The sequence below is a fragment of the Meleagris gallopavo genome, chromosome 9 (assembly GCF_905368555.1).
Source record: "Meleagris gallopavo chromosome 9, MGAL_WU_HG_1.1, whole genome shotgun sequence".
Classification (NCBI taxonomy): domain Eukaryota; kingdom Metazoa; phylum Chordata; class Aves; order Galliformes; family Phasianidae; genus Meleagris; species Meleagris gallopavo.
This window is the reverse complement of record NC_139412.1, coordinates 1,613,536-1,637,419: the sequence shown is the minus strand read 5'-3', so window position 1 is coordinate 1,637,419 and position 23,884 is coordinate 1,613,536. Positions and strand designations below refer to the sequence as shown.

Here is a 23,884-nt window from a genome sequence, read left to right as displayed (position 1 = left end):
CCAAAGCAAACGCAGCCCTATCAGCACTGATGTTAGCAACAGAACGTTGCTGCTAAGGGATCTACCCCTCACCCACCCCCATTTCTCTGTGAGCTCTGGGCAGGAATGGAGCAGAGCAGCTTCTGAGCAGCGCGTTGTGATTAGGAGAAGTTCTAACTGACGTTTGTTTAACTTGCTGGGAGCCACTTAGCAAATGACACAGGCAGTAATGACAACGTTCTGTGTGTGTTTGAAACGTGTGGGGAGCGCAGCCGGGGCTGGCAGGACCAGAGAGCAGATTATGCAGCAAGAGACATTTATTATCCTAATGGGAAGTGACAGTGATGGATCACCCAGTGTGACACTGCTCAGTGATGGGAGAGGATGAGCTGGAGCCACATGGCCATCCTGCTCCTATTGATCCCGTTGCTGGGATCTGAAGTTGGGGACAGCAAAGCCATCTCCTCCACGGTAGGAAGAGCATGGCCAAAGCCCCTCTTGCAGTCCCAAAGTGCTCACGGTGCCTCAGGGACCCTGCAGCATTGCTTTTACTGCTGATCTGCCTTTAGGAACACACAGCCCTGGCAGCATGTTGAGGGCCTGGCCCCGGAACGCCTTGCTGGGACCGAGGGATTGCAGTCCAGTACGTTTGTTCCTGGAAAATGGTTTTCAGTTGTGCTTAAAAATAGATGAATGGAGCGCAGATGGGTTCTGCAAAGGGAAGCTTGTCAGCCTGCTTGAAAGGTCCCTGCTAAGGATGGAGCACAGCCCGTTCAGAGCTCTTTGCAAGGAGCAGCACAAGAGGGCGGGAGGAGAATGCTGGTCCGGAAAGCGAAGGCTGAGATGGGACAGAAGGGATCTCGGTTTTGTCATGAAGGCAGCAACCGCTGTCCCATAGCAGGGCTTAATGCTTTCAGCAGCCATCTGGAAGGGGAAGGAGCCGGGAAGCAGAGCCCAGTTTGTCGATGAGACAGAAGAGAGCTGATTGAATCCAGACAGACTCGTAAGCATCGCAGAGAAACCTCACCGAGCCAGAGAACGGGGTGAAGGCTGGGGATCCACTCCAGCAAGCAAACACCGTGGCGCAACGGAGAGAATATTTGAGTAGGAAATGGCATCAGATCTGCAGGAGCCAGAGCCGAAAGGAAAGAGCTGCAGCAAAGCTTGGCAGAGAGCACCCTCCAGTGGGCACCGGGAGCCCAATGGGAGCCGCTGTGCCGGAGGAGCTGTGGGTCCGTTGATTGGGGTGGGACGACCCGGCACCTGGTGCCACGCACTCCGCGTTGGAGCATCCCCAGCACCGGCAGCGCTGCAGCACCGTGTCGGTGCGTGGGCCGTCTCCGGGTTGCCGCGGTGCTGGAGCAGCATCTGGTTGCAATCAGGGCTCGCAGAGCTGGCCACGCTCCTGCCCAGCCGGTGGCCAAGCAGGATGTTTCCCACAGGATCCCCGGCCCGTAGCTCCGCGTGCTGGCATCCTGCACGTCCGCGGCAGCCGGCTGCAGGCGCGGCCCCATCGGGTTCTGTACAGAGTTCTGTCTGCGCCCCATAGATCCTCCAACACTGCCCACAGAGGGTTTGCAATATGCAAGCCTTAAGAAATGGAAGGAACTCCTGAGAACGGGATGGGCACGGCGAGAACGGACCAAACCAGGGTCGGAGCCAGCCTTGCCCTGCACTGCTTCCCCGCGGGATTTCTCCTGTGGGGTTTGCCCTGCAGCTGCAGAGCGTGACCGCGGCTGCTCCTGCCTCGGCCAGCACTACGTGGGGTGGGCAGGTGAACCCCCGCGGCCGATCCAGCGATGGCTCAGCCGCAGCTCGAGCCGCTGGTGCGCACGGCAGCAGGTAGGGAGCACGGCTTTGCCCAGCCCCTGTAAGGACACCCTAAAGCAAGCAGCTCTCAGCTGGAAACCCCGCAAAAATATGCACGTTGTCGGTGTGTATTCTCCCTTTTCTGGCAGCACAGAGGTCGGTGCTGGGGCAGGATGGGCTGGAGGATTGTGGCAGCACACAGCGGGCTCCCAGAGCTCGGCACAGCCCGTTCCTCCCCGCCACACCTGCGTGAGGGATCTGATGGGCTCCAGATGCTCTCCGCGCCCCACAGGTGATTCAGTGTCGGACACCGACCTCACCCTCGTGGCAGGACGTGAGCCTTGTGCCTCAGTTTCTCCATCTGCAACATACAGAGTCTGGAAGGGAGGCACCACAATGAACATATTATATGTTAAACCCCACAACTGCAGTGCTGAATTTACCCTCTGCAGCTTAAAGGCGAGCTCGAGGGGAACCAAACTGGGAGTGAGGAGCAAAGGGAAGGGGCTGGGTTTGGATGGCTGCAAGGCCAAGCAGAGTCCAGCACAGAGCAGCACAGTGAGGCTCAGCGTGCAGGCAGGGCGGCACCCAGCCCAGGATATTCCCAGAGCTGGAAATATTTGGATGCTGCAAGAGTGCGTGGGGGGAGCGGTGCTTTGTTATCGCCGCAGCCCTCCTCCCCCCACCCCCCTCCCCTCCAGCAATGCTGCTGGGCTCTCCTCAGCTTTTGGGATGCATAGAAATCCCGTTCCTGCTGCCCTTGAGCTGCGCTTCAGAGCCGTGACCCCACAAGGACACATCCGTACGGACATGCTGCCAATGCACTTCGCTTTTTCCTGCATGAGAAGATAAAAAATTCCGGCACGAAGAGAGCAAACAAAGCTGTGGGAAGTTGCACGTGGGGGGGGGGGGGGGGGTGCAGAGGACCCACACAACCATAAACGAAGCATTAAAGTCCAGAGAGCCGTGTGAAGGAGCGGGAAGCTTTGGGGACTGCAAAGAAATCCCACTCCCGGTGCCCATCGCTGCCCGGGGGGGCTCTGCCCTCCCACCCCCACGTCCCAGCGGCGCTGCCCTGCGGCTCCCGACGAGCAGAGCCCGCAGCTCTCGGAGCGGAGCACCCCGGGGCGGGGGCGGCTTCAAAGAGGGGAATTTCTGCTCCGGGACCGAGACAAATATTTGCTTTGGTGTGTGCTGGGGTGAGGGGACCCGCGGGAAGGTTTGCAGGGAACAACCGGGGGCTCCCCGAGCATCCACGAGCGCGGCCGCCCCTCCCTCCTCTTCTTCCTCCTCCTCCTCCTCCTCCCATCGGCCGGCCCAGAGCCCGAGCAGCCGCGGGGCCGGGGGAGCGGGGCCGGCCGTGCCGTGCCGAGCCGAGCCGAGCCGAGCCGAGCCGTGCCATGCCGTTCTACAAGCGAAGCGTGGTGGCTCGGCAGAGCCGTGCCGTGCCGCTGGTCGAGCTGCGGGACGTCTGCAGCCTGGCTGCTCTCACCCTGCTCCGGCAGCTCGCCGAGCTGTGCGGCCATTCGCTCGCCTTGCTGGGGGACATCGAGGGACACGTCGAGGCTCTGGGGCGTCGCACCGGGCGGCTGCACCGCAGGGCCTCCCGCCTGCAGGAGCTGCTGCGGGGACGGCCAGGTAAGGGGAAGGCTCACGGGGTGCCCGTCGGGGTGGGCTCCGTGTCACCTCCGCCTCCGGGGCGGCACCTGCTTGGGGACAGAGCGCTGTGCCGGGGTGACGTCGGGGCAGCTCAGCGGCAGCGCCGCGCTCTGCACGGCCGGGATTTTCCCCCCAGCAGCCGGCAGCTCCCAGGATGACGGCTGAGGTTCGCTCTGTGTCCCCTCTTCCCAAGGCTGTCCCATTGCAGCCTCCTCGGGAAAGCGGCGATGCGGGGCTGAGCAGATCCTCGCCTCCATCCTTGCATCCCTTACAGCAGCTTCCACGCAGGTTTGGCACGGCCGAGGTGACAGCCCGCGGCCGCAGCGTGCTGCCCGCTCCCGACAGCGGGAGGGGTTTGTTTTTGCCCGAACCGCTTTCGTTTCCCTTTTCAAGCCTTTCCCTTTGGCACCGGCTTCATCACCGGGTCAGAAGCAGGCAGCCTGCTTCGGATGAGCTTAAAATAAGCTCATTTTGGATTTGTTTAGAAAAGTTCATTTTAAAACGCTTTGGGAGGGTTGGAGCGGTGAGGGGGAGGGAGGGTGGAAGCGGGGAGGAGATGTTGTTGCAGCACAGCTCATTTCTCAGGCCCTCAGTGAAATCCGGGCTGTGTGTAAGCGCTGCTCCGCCTGAGCAGAGCCGTGGGAAATGAGTGCTGGAGCTTGATGGCACGGCTGCACGCTGAGCCACGGCTGGGATGAGAAGTGATCAGGGAAGGAAGAGGCTCCCGCTGTCCCTATCTGAAGTGGGAAGGAATATGGAGAGAAGGAGGCACTGCGGTCACCCAGGCTGAGCCCAGCAGTGTCACCGTCCCCAGGAGGAGGAGCTGGTGGTGATGGTGACCAGATGGTCCCCACCTGGCTGGCAGGTTGGGGACGCTTGGTGGCCACAGGGGCTTGGTGCCATGGGGATGGATGCTGGCACCGTGGATGCAGGCAGTGGTCAGGAGAGTCCCCCTCCAACATCTCATTGGAGGTGTGAACATGAGAGCATGCAGATGTGCATTGACAGCACATCTGGAGGTGTATACAGGCCCAAATCACACCTTTCCTCCCCAAGATTGGCCGGTGGCTGGCAGAGACCCCACACTACTGTGTTTCCTCCACCCCATAGGGCAGCACTGCCCGTTCCCATCCATCCACCACTGCTGTTCTGCACCCCAGGGGGGGGTGAGTGCACTTCTGAGTGCTGCTTCAATTGATGTTTGTTTTTCCAAGTGCTCCACCATCTGCTGCCCCTGGGGAGGTCGGTGCACGTGTCCAGAGGGTGCAACCCCTGCCAGCCCCATCCTTGCAGAGACAGCCCAGGGCTGCTTTGTGCAGAGTCCTTGGGTGGGGAGCTGTCAGTTTTTTCCCCCCTTTTTCCATTTCTTGAAGAGGATCCAAATCACGTTTCTCCTCTCAGAGTGGAACAAATCCAACATGTCTCATTCACAGGAGATGCAGGGGGGAATCAACCAGCACCAGCAGCCTTCCTGCAGCCCTCCTGCATCCCAGCGTGGGGCAGGCAAAGAGGGCCAGGCACCAGCATCACCCTTCCCCAGGATGGTTCCCCGGTTGGAGCATCCTGGGTATTCCCACATCACTCCATCCGAGGAGGCAGCAGGGTTGTTTCCACTGCTGGGAGCTGGGGGCTGTTGGATTCCTCAGCCCTTATTCATCCATTGGCCGTCATGTGAGAGCGGAGGGATGCGCAGCCCGGCTGCCCAATGGTCGGGATGCGTCCCCTGGGTGGTGGCAGCAGGGACATGAGCTGTGTTCCCTGCTCAGCCCCTCGGGACCCTGCTGTTCCCAAAATAAATCTCGGTGCTGAAGAAAACAGGGCCTGGCGCCGGGAGATATGAAGGCATTTTGCCCACAGAGCTGCGGGGACGGAGCTCTGGAAGGAATGCTGCGCTGTGCCGCACCCGGGCGCTGCCTGTTCCCAAGGCAGGAAGGCACAGGGGTGCTGGTGCCATCCCTGTCCCTCTCCTCCTCCAGCTCCAGAGTTCTCCCCGAGGCTCTGCCAGCACTTCTGCAACAGTGCTGCTCCCTGCAGGCGTGCAGCACCTCCAGCCCCGTGCTGGCTGTGAGCGCGGCCGCGGTGACGTTGCACAGGAACATGGCTCTGTTTCAGCCGTGTCTCCAAAGAGCTTTGCATCATCTTGAGCACTCTGAAGGATGCGTTCACATTCATGTGCAAACAGAGCTCACTTTGGCAAACTGTTTTCCAGCTGCAGGGACCTCTGCAGCACTTGTCTGGGGCTGCTGCCAGGCAATGAACCACAGCACCCTGCAAGCAGCACCAGCGCTCCCTGGCACCCATTGCCACCGGGCACATCCAGCTCTCCACCCTGCAGTGCTCAGCCCTGTGCTGGCAGCCAGCAGTGCCCTGGGTGGTCCCGGCCATCAGCTGTGTGTGGGCTATGGGGTGGGGGGAGCTGAGGTCTGGCTTCAGGACAGCACTCATGGTGATGCAAAGGAGCTGGGTTTCCTCCATCCGATCCCACAGGTCAGCTCTGTGCCACGTCGGTTTGGATGTGCACATGGCAGCACCACAGGCACAAAGGGTTCACCTGCACCCCCAATGGTTTATCCCCTCGTGCAGTGCATCTCAGGTGTGCTGTGCTCACCCAACCTGCACGCAGGGATTGCTGGCTGCAGTGAGCAGAACGATGAGTGGGAGGTGAAACTAAGGCAGAGCTTTCGGATTTGCAACCTGCAAATTGAATTTGCAGTTTGTGTTTTGAAACTTGAAAACCCTCTTTCATGGCTCTGCTGAGCTCTGGAGTGGGATGCGGGTACCACAGGTCTGCTTGGCTGGGAGCAGCCAGAAGGTTATGGGGGATTGGTGCTGGTGAGAGCTGCTAAGTGGCCCCAGCTGTCTGCTCACCTGCAAGAAGGCAAGGCAGTGAGTGGCAGCAGGAGGTGAAGGCAAGGCAGCAGGATTGCCCCCTGCCCGCACAGGGGTCCATGCTGCAGCTCCCTGGGGAGGAGAGCACTATCACCCCACAGATGAGCCCCACAGAGTGGGGCCAAAGGGTAGAGAGATGCTACGGGAGCCACGGGTTGCAGCCTGGAGCAAAGCCCTTCACCCAGCCGCCCGATCCTCATTAACTAACGAGGAGGGGAGGCTCTGCCCGCAGCACGCTGCAGGGTGACCAGGGGCATCTCCTGTCGCCGTGCACACGTCTCTGCTCGGGGGTCCCGACGAAGGGCTGCCGATGGGACGCTCCGTCCCCGCGCCGTCTCCATGGCTCCGCCGTGGCATGCGTCTGCAGCGGGGAAGTGCAGCTACGTCTTTAAGAAGGGCCTGGGCTGGGGTGGGAGAAGCATTTCCACGCAGCCTTTCTCCCGGCGAACCTGGAGCGAGTTAGCAGCCGAGTTCGCACCGCTGCCGACAGCCAGCTAGCTCCAATGGGAGCCGCGGTGCCATGAGGACACGGGGCACGGGGCAGCCCTCAGCCCCCTCAGCCCCCAGCCCCGTGGGGAGAGGAAGAGGAGGAGGCCGAGCTGGGTATGTAGTTCTATCCTCGACTTGCAGTCTCACTTTGGGGAGGGTCTGGCAGCTCTGCGGGATGAGGACAGGGAGCACAGTGCGTCCCCAACACTGGGTGCTTCCTCCTCCTCCTCCTCCTCCTCCTCCTTGCAGCTCTGCTTGGAGACTCCATTGGGAGGGGAGTTGTCCCCATACCCCCACCTCGCTGCCACATTCCTGGCTCTGGGTGGGATCAGGCAGCAATGTGATACGGGACAGCGTGCCATGCCACGTCCTGCACCCCAGCAGGGTCACTGCCACCGCATCCCCTCCATGGGCTCAGCGTTGTGGCAGCGTGTGGCACTCGGCCGGGTGGTGCTTGGCTGCGCTCACTTCTCACAGGCTGGAAGCAGCTCTGGTGGCAGAGGATATGGGTGCAGTTTTTGGGGTGCCTGCCGTTGGGGTACCCGTGTCCCTGGGCGGGCTGCACATCCCTGCATGCGCAGCACATTGCTCACAGCTGGTCCTGTGCTCATGGCACTTGGAGGGGAGGAAGGGGGGGGGGGAGGGGGGAGCCGGGTTGAGGAGCGGGGAAACTGGCGCTGTTACGCGGGAGGAATCCCAGGAATGCAGAACCCAGAGGGGACACGAGGTGGCACGACAGCCTCAGCTCGCGTTTTGGGATCTGAGAGCAGAGCGGTGCCAGGGGCCGCTCCGGGGTCACCTTCAGTGGGGCGAGCAGTGGGGCGCGGACACGGGGCACCCACCCCCTCCCCCCCAGCACCCCTAACAGCCCACAGCCGCCCACAGCCACCCACACCGCTTTGGGCTGCATGGGGCTGCATGGGGCAGCTCGGTTCCCCCTGTCCTTGGCTCGGGCCCTGAGCCATTGTTCTCCAATGAGCTCATCTCAGCCTCTCGTTATTATTATTATTTTTTAACGCTGTTTCTTGGCCGGAAAATAATCAGCTGGGCCACTTGGTATGGATGGCCGCTTCAAAGAGCAGCTTTCTCCTCCAGTTGTGGGGGGGGGGGGGCGCTTTGGAAGCAGAGGTGCAGCATATAGGGATCCCTGCACGGGATGGGGGCTACAAGAAAGCAGTGCTCTGCTGGCCGGGGTGCAGCAGGAGAAAATATACATGGGGATGGCATTTCTGCAGCCGCTGCAGAGCCTTGGTTCGCCTGGGCAAGGCGGGGGCTCTCTGCCCCAATCCGGGGGTGGCACAGCTGTGCCCCCGCACCGCTGCAGCTGTCACACCCACCTGCTCCTTGCAGCACTCGTGCTGCTGCTCCTCGCCGAGAGTACTGATCCAATTTGTGGCTGTTGCCATAACAACCTCCCGTCGCTTTCTGGTCCTTTCTGTCTCTCCGTGGATGCTGAGATTCGGTGGGTGAGGGATGCTCCAGCCCTGATGGCCCGGGACGGAGCCGGACGGCCTGGGATGGAGCGGTGTGACACTGGGGCCTCCGGGTGCCACTGTCTGCTGGGTGCAAAGGGATGTGTGCCAGCCAGGTCCCATTGCATCATCTGGGACAGCAGCACCCAGTTGTGGACAGTGACACCCAGCCAGGCGCACGGAATGCTCCCCATTGTCCCACCGCAGCCCCCAGATGCCACCACCCACAAACCACAGACCCCATCCCCATGGCTCACACCGACTTTCCCCACCCCAAGACCCCCCCGCCCCGCACCCTCCCAGCTTCCACTGCACCCTGGGGGGCTCCGGCTGCCCTCGGGTGCTGCCACCCACGACCACCCGACGCACCGAGCTTCGGTTCAGGGGGACCTCCGGCCCTCCCCCCGCCCAACCCCTTGCCACCGGGGTGACCCCACCCCCCCCCGGTGCCCCCACCCATTCAGCCCCGCGGCGGGCGGGCCCCGAGGGGGCGGGCGGGCCGTGCGGATGCGGCGGGCGCTCGGTGTGGCGCGGTGCGGTGCGGCCCGGCCCGGCTCGGCCCGGCTCGACTCCTCCTCCTCCTCCTCCTGCTGCCCGCTCCCGGCGGCGCGGCGCGGCGGGGGAGGTATGGAGCCGGCGGGGAGCGGCCCGGGGGCGGCGGGGCTCTGAGCATCGGGGCCGGCCGAGCCGCGCCGGAGGATGGGCAACGCGCAGCGGAAGGCGCCGCGCAGCCAGCGGCGGGGCAGGATGCGCGCAGCAACAGGTATCGGGGGATGGGACGGGGTCCCCGGGAACGGTGCCCCCCGGAGCGGGGTGGGACGGAGGCGGGGAGGGGGCGGCTCGTGCCTCGCCGCAGGCGGTTGATCCCTGTGGGTCGCTTGGAGGACGCGGGTGAGGTCACCTCCAGCTGAGGCTGCAGGGGACGGGGAGAGATGGGGCCGTGCGTCCGCCGGCACCGGGCTGCGGGGCGTGGAGCAGGTGCTAATGTGTGGCCTGGGAATGGGGAGACAGTGCTGGGAGCGGGGAACGAGAGCTGGGTTGCAAGGAGCAAATCCTGAATTGCGTGGAGCCAGCCCCGAATTGCAAGGAGCCAGCCCTGGGTTGCAAGGAGTGAGCCCCACATTGCAAGGAGTGAGCCCCAAATTGCAGGAGCCATCTGTGTGGCAGAGGCCTGCACTTGCTGGCCCCAGAGCTGGGTCCTGCCCAGGTGGGAGCCTATCCCTGCACAGCCCCTGGTACCCACAGCCCCCTTCTCCCACTGCCCGTGAGGGTGGTGGGTGTCTGGTTGGGTCTCACAGCACAAGGTGGGCAGAACACCCAGCAAATCTGCACAGGGTGTTTGGGGGGGCTGTGGGGGCAACCGAGCTGCCCTCGAAATAGGTGGGTCCAACAGGCAGGACCTGCTTGATCACCCCTCTGTCTCCACATGGCTGGCCCGGGCAGTTCCACAACACTTCCAGACACTGGCAGGCTCGTCCCCTCCCAGCACCCCATCCCAGCACCTGGGAATGCTGAAAACATGGGGCATGAGGGCTGGCAGTGCTCCAGGGCCGTCCAGGATCCATTGCCTGCAGGGTCAGGAGCAGTGCGGGGCGCAGTAGGGAGCCCATTCAATTGCTTGGGAGCCACACGAAAATGTGGAGTGATTGTCACAGCCCCAGCGACTGTCACAGCTTAATAATGAGCGGGCAGAGGGGGTGGAAGTACAGCCTGTCTCTGTATCATTTTGCAGCTGCCGTTGCAGCGGGTGTCGCAGTGGAATGAAATGGGGCAAAGAGAGCCTGGGATGCAAGGGGTGAAGGATGCTGTGCTATGAGGTGCAGTGTTGGGGCCCTTGTGGGAAGGCAGGGTTGGCAAAGCCATAGCAGAGCTCCCACTTGGCCAGCAAGTTGCCATTGCCCTATTGCCCATGGGCTGGGGGTTCTCAGGTCACTGTGTTTCAGAAAGCTGTCAGTGGTGGATGCTAAGGAGGTATTCTGACATGCCAGATAAGGGCTAGGGGCTGTATGCTGGAGCAGCTCTGCTTGGCCCCATCCATCAGGGCCATGTGCAAATGCTGCCTGGGCTGCCAGTGCCTGGGGGAAACGTGCTCTGCTCGCATCTGCTGCCTTTGGGGCATCCCATCCCTCAGGTCTACGACCCTGGGGTCTGCAGCAGCACCAGGTGCAAGGCTGCCTGTCCCCAGCACTCAGGGCTGTGTTCCCATCACTGCTCCCATCCTGGCTCCCATGGGCCTCATACCCCTGGGAACAACTGGCTGAGCTGCACAGATCCCTGGGGTGCGTGGAAAGTGGTCCCTCGTGGCCAGGGGGCTCCAGCAGCGCCCGATGCAAACGAGCCGGCTGCATTCCGAAAGCGGTGCCATGGGAAGGAAGAGAGGACGGGGCCGTACAGTGGGCGGCGGGAGCTGACTCAAGCAGCCAGTTCCTGGCCGTTTCCTTTTGCTCTGGGCCGCGGACGGGGCAGGTGGAGGCAGCTCGCTCCTCACCGTGCGCTTTGCTGAGCAGCCATGGCCAAGGCGGAGTGGCTCCTCGCGCCGTGGCAGCGCGCAGGTAAGGCGCAGGGCTGCAGGGATGGGTGGCCGCTCAGCCGTGGGGACGCAGAGCTCTGGGACACGGGGTCGGTGCGGGTTCCATCCTCTCTTCCCCAGCGTGGCTGCAGCGTGTGCCCTGCTTTCTGCTCCCTGCCCAGCGTGGCCGTCCTCAATGCAACGAAGCCGGGGCCGTGCTGAGCTCCACGCTGCTCCGCTGTGGCTGCTTTCAGCTCTCGGGCCCCTTTGTCCCGAGGCCTGGCCGTGTTCCCCTCTCAGCCACTTCCTCGCATTGTCCCGGCCCCGTGGAGTGCAAATCCAGCAGGGCACGGGGGAAACAGCGCTTTCCTGCGAGCGCCCGCTCCCAGCACGGGGCCACAGCCTCCATGCAGGCAGACCCCATCGGCTCCCACCCCATGTCCTGCTTGTCGTGTCCCTGCGCCTGCCTGTCGCTGCACGAGTGGCAGCTGGTTGCTGTGGTGACTGTTCCCAAAGCAGCGCGGCACCCCTGCGTGCCCCCATATACAGAGCTGGGGAGGAGGGACCCTCCGCCCGTCCCCACTGAGGACCTCTCTGCTCCAGCCCTACACAGGGTGTGGGGTGAAGGAAGGATCCAGCTGAAAAAATGGGTTTGTGTCTGTTTTGCCTGATGGCACCTCAGGGCTTTGGCACAGTGTTCACTCTGAACCCTACTGACGGATGGTGGTGTTTCCTGCTCTGCTGCTGGTGCTCTCTCATGCAATGCAGCCTTCCCCTGCACGCTGGGTGACCCCCTCAGTTGCTAACCCACCCACCCCAACAGCTCCTGCAGCGCTGCTGTCTGCTGTCAGTGCAAAATCAGCTGACTACATGTGAAACGGGAAGGGTAAGGAGAGCCCGGATCTGCAGGAGCAGGCTGCTGCTGTTGTTGTGCATCGCGACCCTGCAGGAGGTGCAGGTGTGGGGTCACAGTGTGGGCACCCACCTAACAGCCTGCAGCCCCCATGGCCTCACCCCGTGGCACAACGTCTGTGGGGATGTTCCTTCCCTTGGGCACGCTCCATCCCATGCACTCTCTCCTGGTGTGGGGCACACGGTGCTCAGTGGGGCACTGCTCTATGGGAACGGTGTCCGTGCATAGTGCTGCTGTGTCTCTGCAGGGCTGCTGGCCCGACGGCTCCAAATCCAGCATGGGGTGAGGTGGGACAGGAGGCACTTTGCGTGGTGGCTGCCAGCTCCCACCGCTCGCTATTTTCTCTTCCTCTCCGCTCGTTGAGGAGCAGCGTGCACTCTGGCTCCGGCCCATAGGGAATGTCATTGCGCCACGCATCGCGCCGTGTTGGGGCTCTCATCAAAGCATTGCAGAGCGTTGCCGGCACTGCAGCACGGCAGAGTTTGGGTCACTGTTGGGATTGCTCTGAGCTTCGAGGTTTGCAGCCCGGTGCACCAGGGCTGGATGCTGCTGTGCCAGTGCCTGTTGCCATGGCCGCTCAGCTAACGCTGCCTCTGCTGCTGCTGTTCCATCACTCCTGGGGTACCTCTGCAGTGCCGGCGCTGCCTGCTTGCTTTGGGAGTGCTTGAGAAGGGAAGTTTGGCGGCATGATCTCACCGTAGCTTCGCCCCGAATCGAAGCGGCTCTCGATGGCTCTGTCAAACATCTCCCTGTGGATTCGGGGTGCCTGGGCAGTAGGTAAATGCGACTGCTGGCGTGGAGCGGGGTGGCTTGGAGATGCTGAGGGCGGGCATCTGCATTGTGCCCCACATCGGGTGGTGCTGGGGAAGAGTAAAGCCGTGCTCGTGCTTGATGCTGGTCCTAAGGTGGGAGCAAACTCCCCGTGGCTACAGCCCCACACCTCACACCACCATCGCCACATCATCCCGAGCCTGAACACTTGCTCGTGCTCTCTGCAAACTGTCCCTGGTGTCGTGGTGCTGCTGCATGGCCATGCATGCAGATGCTACCCTGGTACTGAGGTGTGGGGCAGAGCTGTCCGCAGGTGGGACAGAACCCTGGGAGATATTGTGCCTCCTTTGGGTGACCATCCCTCGGTTTCCCCCAGCAGCGAGGCATGCATTAGGGATCCATGGTGGAGCTGAGCACCTTCAGGAGTCCAGAGAGACAGTGCTGCTGGCTCCTTGTGCCACACTGCAGAGCCACGGCATGATGCCCAGCACTCTGAGCACTAAGGAGCACCACCCAAAGCACCACGGCATTACATTCGCTCCTGCATGCAACGTGAGCTATGCACAGACAGTGCCTGGGTGCTCCTCGTGCAGGTGGGGTGTCACGGTGTCACAGCCTGGGGACAGCTGTGCCCCCCCCCCTACACACACACACACACACACACTGCCCAGCTGCGCTTCCGCTTTGCTCAAGGGTGGTTCCAGATTTCAGTGCTGCCGTTTGCCCATTGGGCTCCAGCTGGCACAGCGGGCTCCCAGGGGTGCCGAGGGGTCTGAGGCGGAGGTAAGGTGCTCTGCTCAGGGCAGGATGTGGTGGAGGAGGGCGTGCGTAGGAGGGCTGTGCTGTATGGGGATCCCCGACTCCCTGTTGGGTGCTGTGCGGTCTGCCAGGGGGGTGATACCCTGAGCTTGCTCTGTGCACAGCATGCTCTCCTTCTGCCGACACCCCTGTCCTCTTTTGGCATCATCTGGGAGGCAATGCTGAAAAACAGGGGGCTGTGCTCACCTGGGGCAGAGAAATGCCATCCCTGGCCGATGGCTGCTCTGGGTACGGTGCTGCCCCGTGTGCCCCCTTTGGGATGGGGTCCTGCAGCTGGGCAAAGCGCAGTGTGATTTCCATGCGCACACCCCGACACCTTTTGGTTGATATGGAAACAAGTCAAATTATTTAAAGGAAAGGAGGAAAAAAAAAAAAGAAAGGCTTGTGTTAAGGCATGTCGTTATGGTAACACAAATTATAAAAGTAACTAGGCTAGGGAGCAGGCACGCTGCCTTCGGATGCTGGGCGTTGTGCAGGGGGCTGCGGGTAGAGAAGGAGCAGAGGTGATGCTGGGGGCACGCAGGCTGGGGTGGTGGTGGCACCGGTGGCTGCAGAAGGCTCAAATGGAGCAGAAGGGGGAACCCAGCAGGGACGTGCTGGGCACCGGGGCTGCCATGGTGCAGTCATCCTTCAGCAAAGCCGCAGAGCTGCTTGCTCTGCATGCTGGGGTGGGGTTGAGGGTGCTGAGGCTCTCACTGGGGACAGCACCCACAACACAGGGATAAGGGGAAGCGTTTGCCATGCAGGAAGCAGGGCTGGGTGTGCACTGCCTGCACCCCGGGGCCACCCAGCAGCCCGCAGCCTCTTCCCACCCTTTCCTGCCAAATGTGAGTTACTCTCGGGCGATGCTGGTGGATGAAGTGCGACAAACAGTGCCGCGTCCCCTCGCACCCTCCCTTTAGGCTGTGGTTTCTGCTCTCCTGCAGCAAGGAGGTTGCTTCACCACTGCCCTTCCTGCGCCCGACAGCAGCTGTGCAATCACCCAGGGCGGTGGGTTGATTTCTTCCTTCCTCAGTTTCTCTCTGCTCCTTGCCTGGCTCTGGCCACCCACAGAAGCGTGTCCAGCGCCTGCAGCAGCGACGGGCTCTGCTCTTGTGTGACAGCCACATCCCCACCCCTGTGTTGCTGGATGGATGCGTGGATGGAATGGGTGCTCTGTGCTGCCTCAGCACCAGCCCCAAACCCTCAGGAAGCGCAGTCCCTCACTTCCCTCTTGTTCTGCTCGCAGCCACCTCTAACCTGGACTTGGAGAGCAAGAAAGCCGCCCCCACCAAGCTGTCATGGCAGCAGCCGGTGAACGTCTTCCTGGCTGCCGGCCGCCCGCCCGGCATGGAGCAGCTGCACCAGGAGGCTCAGCTCAACCTGCAGAGCCTGCTGCAAGGTACTGGGGCATTGCTGGGTACGGCTCCGGGTCTGCTGCACTGAGGGCATCTCCCAGCTGCTCCGTGCACCTTGCAGAGCTGTGACGTCCCAGCTTCCAGCAGCCCGTTTTCTGCTCTGTCCCCAAACCCCTGCACCCAACAGAGCCACCGTGGCCCTGAGCTGTGCCTGGGGCTGCCCACCAGGACCGTGGGGCCGGGTAATGGAATCAGCGCGGCTGCTGATCTTGTTTCCTCCCAATTTCTCCATCGCGACGTCACGCGGCCTCGGATCAGATGCTTTACAGGCATCGATTAGATCAGCAGCCTGGCCTTCCCCCAGCTCGTAATCTCATTACGGCAGCCCATGTAGAGCTGGTTTCCGCACTGGGCTGTAACGACCAGCTCTAATTAGCTCAACAATCACAGGACGGGAGATGGGGAGCGCTGGCCATCCCCAGCCAGGCTCCCAGCCCCCTGGGAGCTGCAGCTTTCCCAGCCCTGGCCCCGCTGCAGGGCTCTGCACTCCCCTTCCTGTATCTCGAGCAGGACAGGCAGACACAGCCCAGAGACAGACATTGGTGGCTGGAGCAGGGTCCTACTGGCTGTTTCCATTGCAGAGGAATATGAGGAGCAGTATGCTGAGAGCAGAGTGACTGGGCAGACCTTCCGTGCCGCTGGCCACCCACCTCCCAGCACCCCTACGGAGCCCTCACCCCGGCCCCTGCCCTCCAAGCGCCTCGAGTTCGTGCTTATGGTGAGTCCCAGGGCCGTGTGGGGATGCACCTTTGTGCCTGAGCTCTTTGTGGGGTGGCAGGACATCAGCTGGGGATGATACATTGGCACAGCATTGCACAGCAAGATGGGGGGTGGTCCTTTCTGTCCCACCAGGGTGATTCATGCTTTTCCCCGCAGCCCCCGAGCCGGCGAGCCGATGAGGAGGAGAGCAGCAGTGCCAGCACGCTGGGCGTGAGACCACCCGACATCTCCCTGAGCCTCCCCACCACCCCCGACAAGCAGACGGCCTGGCCCAGGGCCTTCCCCCTGCCCACCGTGGAGGAGAAGCAGTGGCACCAGTCCTGCTCTGTGCAGACCAACGTGGTCCCCATCAATGTCTCGGGTAAGGCACCACCTTGGTTGCTGGGGGAGAGGTGATGGAGCTGAGCTGGCACCTGGGAAGGATGCTCCCAACGGGATGCTGGGAGGTGGGAGGGTGGGCTGAGAGCCCGTGTCCCCGCCGGCCACGTGGGGACAGCAGGGGACAGCAGCGGCATGCTCGTGTGCGTCATTCCCTGCCATCCCTCCTGCCATCTGCAGCTCTGTGTGTCCGATCCATGCCACCAGCCGGTCTCTTGTTTGTGCCGTGCTGCCCTGCCAGCCGGTTCTGTTGTCACCTTGGCTCTCACCGTGCTCCGTCTGTCCATCCATCCATCCGTCTGTTCTCGCAGGGCCGCAGCTCCCAGACGCCCCATGAACGCATTCAGCCACTGATCGTGTCCCTCAGTGCCACATCCCCACAGCTCTCAAATGCCTCTAAGAGCAATGCTCCTCCACCCCCACCGCCCCGGGCAGCCTGTGCCAGTGCATTATCACTTTTCCAGAGAAGAAATTTCTACTAATACCCAACCTGACCCTCCCCTGGCACAGCTTAAGGCCACTACCTCTCATCATTTCATGCATCCCACCTCCATCGCAGCAGCAGCTCCGCGTTCCCGCAGCCAGCACCACCCACCACATCTCACAGCACATGGCTCACCACGTCCTCCATCCCCCGCCACCCACCCTTGCTGCAGCAAGCCAGGGGACAGCCGTGGTGCCGCAGGTGGCCGTGTCCTCCCGGCCGCAGCAATACGGTACGGCGTGTTTGTTTTGGCTACAGGGCAGCACTTTGCTAGGCACGCGAGTGCTCGTCACTCCCTGTTTAACACAGAGACCGCGATGAACCCCAAGTCCACCCTGCGGCGTAGACGGACCGTTATCGGATTCCCTAACATGTCCCTGCGAGACCAAGGTGACAGCAAGAACCGCGCAGCCACCCCGGGGGGCTGGGACACCCCGGCCGTGGGGATGTTAAGGCCACCAAGGAGACCCCTGTGCACTCTTGGGGTCCTGGGCATGCTGGTGACGCTTGGCCTGGCACGTGTTGGGGGGACACCCCCATGCCCCAAGTCAGGGTGCTTACAAGAAGTGAAGGATGCTGAGATCCAACCTGGCCCTATGCCCTTCCTCACGGGCAGTAGGCAGACCCCACGCCACTGTGATGAGGGTGCTGGCATGGTGAGGGTGCTTAGAGCATCCCTGGTGTGGCCATGAAGCAGTGCTTGATCCTATCAGTGCAGCGTCCATCCCAGCTCTTGGGCATCGCAGCGCTGACCGCAGGAAAGGTTCTTCATATGTATGTGGGGACCGGAGGTAGAGAAACCGCAGCGTCAAGAGAAGTTCTCACTGGGCAGGAGGAAAGCTTTTCCCTGTGACAGTGGCCAGCCTCCTCCTGTTACTCCTCCTGTGGAGTAACTTAGAGTTCAGCTGATCAAAGCCTTGAGTCCCTGTCTCAGCCTTGAGTCCCTGTCCCACTGGACTGCTCAGAGATGAGGAGGGGCTGTGAGCCCAGGGAGTGATGCCCACCACAGAACAGCACTGGAGCAGCACTTTGGTCCCTATGGGGGTACTGCCTCTTGCATGGAGACTCCCACCCTGGTTAAACTGTCCACACATTTCGTGGCACATCTCAAATCCCAGCACAGGTGCTAACCAGGCTGGGACTGTCCCCATCTGGCTGCTTCCCACCCAGTAGAGGGGAACATCTGGGGTCAACCCTTCTCTTGCAGTCAGCTGGGGCACACTGCATATGCAGGCAAGGATGCAGCCCAAAGCTGGGCCATAGGGTGGGAACAGTCGTACATCCAATAGGGAAGGATGGTGACTGTGATGCCCAGAGCAATTCCAGCCCACACTCACCCCACATTTGTCCCCACAGGCAGCACCAACGGCCCCGCGCACACCACACACCCACCCATCGCCGAGTCCCTGTCCTGCAGCTTTGAGACCACGGCTGGGAGGAAGCCTTCCCAGCAGACCAGCCCCCACCAGCCGCTCTCTGCCCCGCTGAGGAAGACCTTCAGTGACCTGGGGGGCACGCTGCAGGCACGCTGCTGCCCACTGCCATCCTCCATGGACAACGCGGCCACCCCCAGCACCTGCAACGGACCGCAGGGCTCCTCTTTTCCCCCACCCTGGGGTGCCAACTCCTTCGGATACACCACCCCCCCCAACCCTGCTGCCGGCCAGGAGGTCTCACCAGGCAGCTCCGCCATGGGCTCACCCACCGGCACCGAGCGGGCCGCCTCCTTCTTCATCGCCCAGGAGGAGCACGCGGGGAGCACTGGGCCCAGCTCCTTCTCCACCACGACGCCTGAGTCTCCTCCTGGCACCGGGGGCACCCGGAGGTGTGATGGCCAAGAAGCCAGGGTGAACTTTTCACCCACAAACAAAGAGCCGGAGCCGGCACCGGAGCCATCGCGCCTGGGGGTGGAGCGGGGAGGGTGCCGCTTCCGCGAGCGCTCGCTGTCGGTGCCCACCGACTCGGGGTCCCTCTGCTCCGTGGACATTGCTTACGCCGAAGCCCGGCGGGGCAGCACCAACTGTGCCCTGGGCTACCCCAGCGCCGGCTCCGAGGGCAGCACCAGCACTGATAACATCTCGCTGGGGCCAGAGCTGGATGGGCAGCGGCGGCGGCGCTCCAAGAGCATCTCCCTCAAGAAGGCCAAGAAGAAGCCCTCGCCGCCCACCCGCAGTGTCTCACTGATCAAGGACGGGCAGGACAGCCTGGCTGCCCTAGGGCTGCCTCATGATCAGAGACCCAAGAGCCTGTGCATCCCGCTGGAACCTGCTGGGCACCGAGTGGTGCATGCAGACCCCCAGGGCAGAGAGCCCGACAGCCCGGCTGCCCCCCACCAGTGGTACCTGGCAGACTGGAAGAATGGTGAGCCCTACAGGTCCCTCTCTGGCTCCAGCACAGCCACAGGGACTACAGCCATTGAGTGTGTGAAGGCGCGGGGCAGCTCCGAGTCCCTCATGTCCCCCTCTATCTCCAGGGCCACGACACCCTCCCAGCTCTCAGCAGAGGCTGACCTCAAAACCTCCTCCCCGGGCAGGCCCACAGGGCTGATGTCCCCATCCAGCGGGTACTCCAGCCAGTCAGAAACGCCCACACCCACCGTCCCCACCTCAGCCATCCTCGGGCACTCACCACACCAGGTGCGGGTGAGGCCGCTGGTTCCCGAGAGGAAGTCCTCACTGCCCCCCACGTCCCCCATGGAGCGGAGCCCCAAATCCAGGCTGTCCTTCGAGCTGCCGCTCACACCGCCCGCCCACCTCGACCTCTCGGGGCTGAAGATCTCCTTGAAGGGGAAGACGAAGGTCAGCCGGCACCACTCCGACTCCACCTTCGGCACCAAGCTGGTCCAGAAGACCAGTCCCATCCAGCCCATCATGCCCGTGGTCACCCAGTCCGACCTGCGCTCTGTCCGTCTGCGCTCCATCAGCCGCTCCGAGCCAGAGGACAACACTGACGGCCCAGAGCATGCCGAGGAACTGCCACGTATCCCCTGCCCGGGGCCGGAGAGGAAAGTGAAGCCGCCGGTAGCGGAGAAGCCACCGTTGGCCAAGCGGCCCCCATGCATCCTGCCCAAGCCCGTGGTTCTGCGGGAGGAGGGTCCCCTGTCCCCCACATCCCCGCCGAGCATCACCACCAAGGACAGCTTGATGCTACGGAAAGGGGATCCATGGAGGGGCCCGGGGCAGCCTCGGCGGCTCTCGCAGGGCAGCCTGGAGGACAAGCCGCGGCCAGAGGCAGAGCGCAGGAAGGCCAAGGTGCCGCCGCCGGTGCCCAAGAAGCCCAGCGTGCTCTACCTGCCGCTCGCCCCAATCCCGGTGCAGCAGGTGGGGGGTGTAGGGGACCCGGCACCCACCCCCAGCCCCATCATCACGCTGGATGCAGAGCCCAGCTGCTGCCAACCTGACGCTGATGGCCCAACGCCCACTGAGGTCCCAGGCACGGCGCAAGCTGGCGAGACCCCCTCGGAGCAAGGTGAGGGTGTGCCTGCTGCTCCGTGTGGAGAAGGGGGCCGGGGGATCCCTCCCCATCATCCCATGTATTTCATGGCTGTCTTCTCCTCCCTGCAAGCAGGCAGTTCGTCTGAGGCTGGCACAGAGGAGAAGAGTTTCGCCAGTGACAAGACGGCCGACTCTATCGCTGAGGAAGATGACGATGTCTTCATGGCATCCCGCACCACAGAGGATCTCTTCACTGTCATTCACAGGTAGAAAGAGCACTGTGGTGGGCACAGCCCCTCGAACCCACCCTCGGAGGGGTTGTTGTTGCCTTATGCACTCCTGAGGATGTAAGGAAGGAATTTTTTACGATGAGGGTGGTGAGGCACTGGAACAGATTGCCCAGAGAAATTGCGGATGGCTCACACGTATGCTAAACACAGAATCACAGCATCATTTGGTTGGAAGGGGTTTTAAAGATCCTCCAGTCCAACACCCTGCTATGGGCAGGGACACCTCACACTGGGTCAGGTTGCACCAAGCCCTGTCCAGCCTGGCTTTGAGCACCTCCATCCTGCCCCAGCAGAGCTGGGTGGGCGCTGTGCTCCTCTCCCCTTAGGCACTGCCCTTTGCCCCATAGGCCCTGCCCTTCCCATCGCTGTAGGAAATCACCCCATCCGAAGCAGTGGCAGCTCCTGCCTGGGACTGCTCCCACCACACATCTCTTTGGTGTTTAGGTCCAAGAGGAAGGTTCTGGGGCGGAAGGAGCCAGGCGACAGCTTTAGCAGCCGGCCCAATTCCCACTCTCCTGTGAAGACGTCAGGCTCACCAACCAGCGAGTGCCCTGCAGCAGCAGTGAGCACCGGGAAGTCCTCCAGCAGGAATGAAGATTTTAAGGCTCTGCTCCAGAAGAAGAGCAGTAAAACCAGCAGCGGTTCCCGGCCATCTGCAGCTGAACTGCTCAAGACCACAAACCCACTGGCTCGGAGGGTCATGATGGAGTTTGCCCCTGAGCTAGATGGTGCAAACAGCCAGCCCTAAACCTGCACAGAGCCTTCTGGCCACAAAGGGCTCGGGTTGGTGCAGATGGAGCCGTGCTGCGGGCAGTAGCTTTAGGCACTCAGGTCACTGCAGAAGGGATGTCCCGGCTGCCCCACTGGGGCTTCTTTTGTGCTTTCATTTCTTCCTTGGCGAATCCTCTTTGGTTCCTCTCCAGTGGAAGAGCTGCTGGCAGAGAAGCAGCGTTGGGACCTGAGGCCCCCATGTCCCTAGTGCGCTGCTGGCAGGAGGGGAGAGGCAGACATGCAGCACTATAGTGGGGACTGGGACCTGGCACCTCCTGTGCCCGCTGGGAAAGCAGCTCCTGCTGCTTGGGAACACAGCAGGACTGCAGCTCCAGGCACCTTCCAGCACCCGCAACGAAGCTAGCTTGAAACTGTTTGGTCACTCGGCATGTGGTACTTTAAACGGCTTTTTCTAATGCACAGTGGTGATGATGTTTTATTCTCTTTCATTTGACATCGGGCCATCAGTTTCCCAGGCAAAAGTCCCAGGTTTTGAGTTCAGCTGGAAATGTGGAGATTTACTTTGGAGGTCGGTTGGACAGGAGGTTGCTTTGGAAGAGCCACAGACCATTCCTGCTCGTTGTCCAAAGCTTCCTCCCTGCTGCACGGGGAGCAGGCGCCTGCTGTCTGCAGCCTGTGCAGTGAGCTCAGGCCCCTCGAAAGCCCCTGACAATACTGCATTCCAGAGAGCTCTTCAGCCCTCAGTGCAAACACAGACATTCCCTCCCCACTTCTGCCATCGGACTGAAGCACTCTGCAGAAGCGGGGTAGTTCTTGTGCCTCCTCCTGCAGACATCTACAGCTCCCATTGCTGGAATTCCTACAGCTGCCAGCCAAACCCAGCCAGTTGTTGGGATGCAGGGCTGTGCTTTGACCCTCACCCACAGGACTTCTGCAGTTCCCCAGTTTCTGTGCCTGGGGCTGCACCCCACTGCTGTCCCCATGCTGCTGGCACTGCCACCATCCCCCTGGCACAAACAGGACCCCACAGACCATGTGCTGGGACTGCAGCAGAAGCCACAGTGAGGAGCAGTGGGGCAGGGACAGCCAGGGGGTGGGGGCTGAGCAGAAACACCATCTCTCTTCTTCCTCAGGGCAAGAAAAGGCCAAACAGCAACTAGCAGAGAAACAGAGAGTTAGGAAAATTTGTGCTTTATTTTTTCCCCTATCTGCAAGCTCCCATGTACCCCAGCCTCCCTGAATTTGGGGCCGAGCAATGGGGCCAGGGCTGAGCAGGGGCCAGGGTTGGTTTGGAGACCCTGTGCCCTTCCCTGGAGCACCACCTCTGTGGATGTGCCCTGTGCTGGAGCTGAGCTTAAAGAGGCTCTGCTGGCCTCAGTTGTTTGTTTTGAACTCCTCTTGTTACTTCCACTTGCTCCCTTCCCTCTCACAGGATGGCAGATCTCAGCGTTAAATTAGGGTCTAGGCTGAGAAACTCAGGAAAAGAAGGAATTAAAAAAAAAAAAAAAAAAAAGGAGGGAAACAAAAAAAAAAAACACCCAACTCTGAGATATCTCCATGGTTCATCCGAACCCTGCGGCACCCAGGGAGGTGGAAACGAAGAGAGGGCAGAAGGCACCACAGCACCACGAGCAGGCCTAAGGACCGGGGACAGGCCCAGGGGTTGGGGGCAGGCCTAGGAACGGGGGGCAGGCCTAGGGAACGGGGACAGGCCTAGGGAACGGGGGCAGGCCCAGGGGTTGGGGGCAGGCCTAGGGAACGGGGGGCAGGCCTAGGGAACGGGGACAGGCCTAGGGAACGGGGGCGGGCCCAGGGGTTGGGGGCAGGCCTAGGGACCGGGGGGCAGGCCTAAGGACCGGGGGGCAGGCCCAGGGCCCGAGACAAGAGGCGGGCCCAAGGCCCCGGGGCGGGTCGCGGCGCAAGGCGTGCTGGTTGGGGCTGAGCGCGGCCGTCCAGCGGCGATGGCTCCGAAGGGGAAAGGCGGCGGCAAGGCGGGCAAGGGTGAGCGGGGCCGGGGAAGGGAGGCCTGCAGAGCAGTCCGGGTGCCGCTACCGGCGCTCGGAGCCCCGGCCCGGTTTCATGGCGCTGTTTGCAGGCGGTGAGAGCGGCGAGGCCAAGGCCCAGGGCCCGAAGGGCGGCGGCAGCGCCGTGAAGGTGGGTACCGGTTCCCCCTCCTTGCTCCCGGGGCCGGCGGTCCGCGCAGCCCGTCACGGCCCCCTCCTGCCCCCCCTGCTCCCTAGGTCCGGCACATCTTGTGCGAGAAGCACGGCAGAGCCATGGAAGCCATGGAGAAGCTGAAGGCCGGCGTGCGCTTCAGCGAGGTGGCCTCGCAGTACAGCGAGGACAAGGCCAGGCAGGGGGTAAGGCTGCTCCTGGCTGAGCGCTGCCCTGCGGCTCTGAGAGGTCTGCAGCTTAACCCTGGCGGTTCCTTCCTGCAGGGAGACCTGGGCTGGATGACCAGAGGCTCCATGGTGGGACCGTTTCAGGATGCAGCGTTTGCCCTGCCGGTGAGCAGCATGGACAAGCCGGTGTATACGGACCCCCCTGTCAAAACCAAGTTTGGGTACCATATTATTATGGTGGAAGGCAAGAAATAAAATATGAATGACCGTTGAACTCATGGCTGCTTGAATTCTGAGCGTTTCCCAGGCACGTGAACCTAGGAGCACATTGGTCATAACCAGCAGGTGCTTGGAAACAGCCGGCCATCCCTACAGGACGTGCAAATCACAGCCAGTAGAGAACGGGGCCCTGCACAGAGAGGTAAAGCGTTTCCTGAAAAAGGTAAAGGTTGCATGTAGGTGTTGAAATCTGCATCAGCTTGTAGATTTTAGACCAGCCCCTTGCTTTTCCTGCTACAGAGATGATGATATACAGCTGTGAAAGCTCAGGCTGCAAATATAGTCAACCTGGAAAGGGTAAGGGGTTCCCAAGAGCATTTGCTTTTATCCTCACCAGCAAGGATGCAGGAGCTCAGACGCTACAGGTTCAGCTCCAGAGCTCGGACTTAACATGGGAAGAGCCTTCTGCTGTTAGAGGCCAGCTAATGCTACAGCTAGGGCTTAAGGTTGCTGCTGTGGGCAGGCTCCTTGATCTTTCAGTCAGCAGCCTTTACTGAGGCTGGAGGCACAAAGCAGTAG

General features: G+C 61.9%; 2 protein-coding genes across 9 annotated transcripts; both read left to right on the top strand.

Annotated features, from left to right (window-relative positions):
- The first annotated feature begins 3,085 nt into the window (after nucleotides 1–3,085).
- NHSL2 (NHS like 2) lies at nucleotides 3,086–21,203 on the top strand. 8 transcript variants are annotated; one of them, XM_085230629.1, is made up of 8 exons: nucleotides 3,086–3,426; nucleotides 14,538–14,690; nucleotides 15,288–15,424; nucleotides 15,583–15,787; nucleotides 16,598–16,678; nucleotides 17,645–19,756; nucleotides 19,856–19,988; nucleotides 20,457–21,203. In XM_085230629.1, exons 1-8 carry the CDS (start codon nucleotides 3,189–3,191, stop codon nucleotides 20,758–20,760), a joined length of 3,363 nt encoding a protein of 1,120 aa, XP_085086755.1. In that variant the 5' UTR covers nucleotides 3,086–3,188; the 3' UTR covers nucleotides 20,761–21,203. The 8 variants fall into 8 exon arrangements, with proteins under 8 accessions (XP_085086755.1, XP_085086753.1, XP_085086756.1 ...); XM_085230627.1 differs by having other exon boundaries at nucleotides 16,547–16,678; XM_085230632.1 differs by lacking the exon at nucleotides 3,086–3,426 and adding an exon at nucleotides 6,718–6,939 and having other exon boundaries at nucleotides 16,547–16,678.
- A 1,383-nt stretch (nucleotides 21,204–22,586) lies between these two features.
- On the top strand, nucleotides 22,587–23,360 carry PIN4 (peptidylprolyl cis/trans isomerase, NIMA-interacting 4). Its single transcript, XM_085230441.1, has 4 exons — nucleotides 22,587–22,745; nucleotides 22,840–22,898; nucleotides 22,985–23,104; nucleotides 23,183–23,360. Exons 1-4 carry the CDS (start codon nucleotides 22,706–22,708, stop codon nucleotides 23,339–23,341), a joined length of 378 nt encoding a protein of 125 aa, XP_085086567.1. The 5' UTR covers nucleotides 22,587–22,705; the 3' UTR covers nucleotides 23,342–23,360.
- Nucleotides 23,361–23,884: the final 524 nt, after the last annotated feature.

Coding starts and splice junctions, on each gene's coding strand:
- NHSL2 (XM_085230627.1), top strand. CDS start 3,189: ATGCCGTTCTACAAGCGAAGCGTGGTGGCTCGGCAGAGCCGTGCCGTG. Junction 14,691..15,287: donor CCTGCAGAGCCTGCTGCAAG/GTACTGGGGCAT, acceptor TTTCCATTGCAG/AGGAATATGAGGAGCAGTAT. Junction 19,757..19,855: donor CGAGACCCCCTCGGAGCAAG/GTGAGGGTGTGC, acceptor CCCTGCAAGCAG/GCAGTTCGTCTGAGGCTGGC.
- PIN4 (XM_085230441.1), top strand. CDS start 22,706: ATGGCTCCGAAGGGGAAAGGCGGCGGCAAGGCGGGCAAGG. Junction 22,746..22,839: donor CGGCGGCAAGGCGGGCAAGG/GTGAGCGGGGCC, acceptor CGCTGTTTGCAG/GCGGTGAGAGCGGCGAGGCC. Junction 23,105..23,182: donor AGGACAAGGCCAGGCAGGGG/GTAAGGCTGCTC, acceptor TCCTTCCTGCAG/GGAGACCTGGGCTGGATGAC.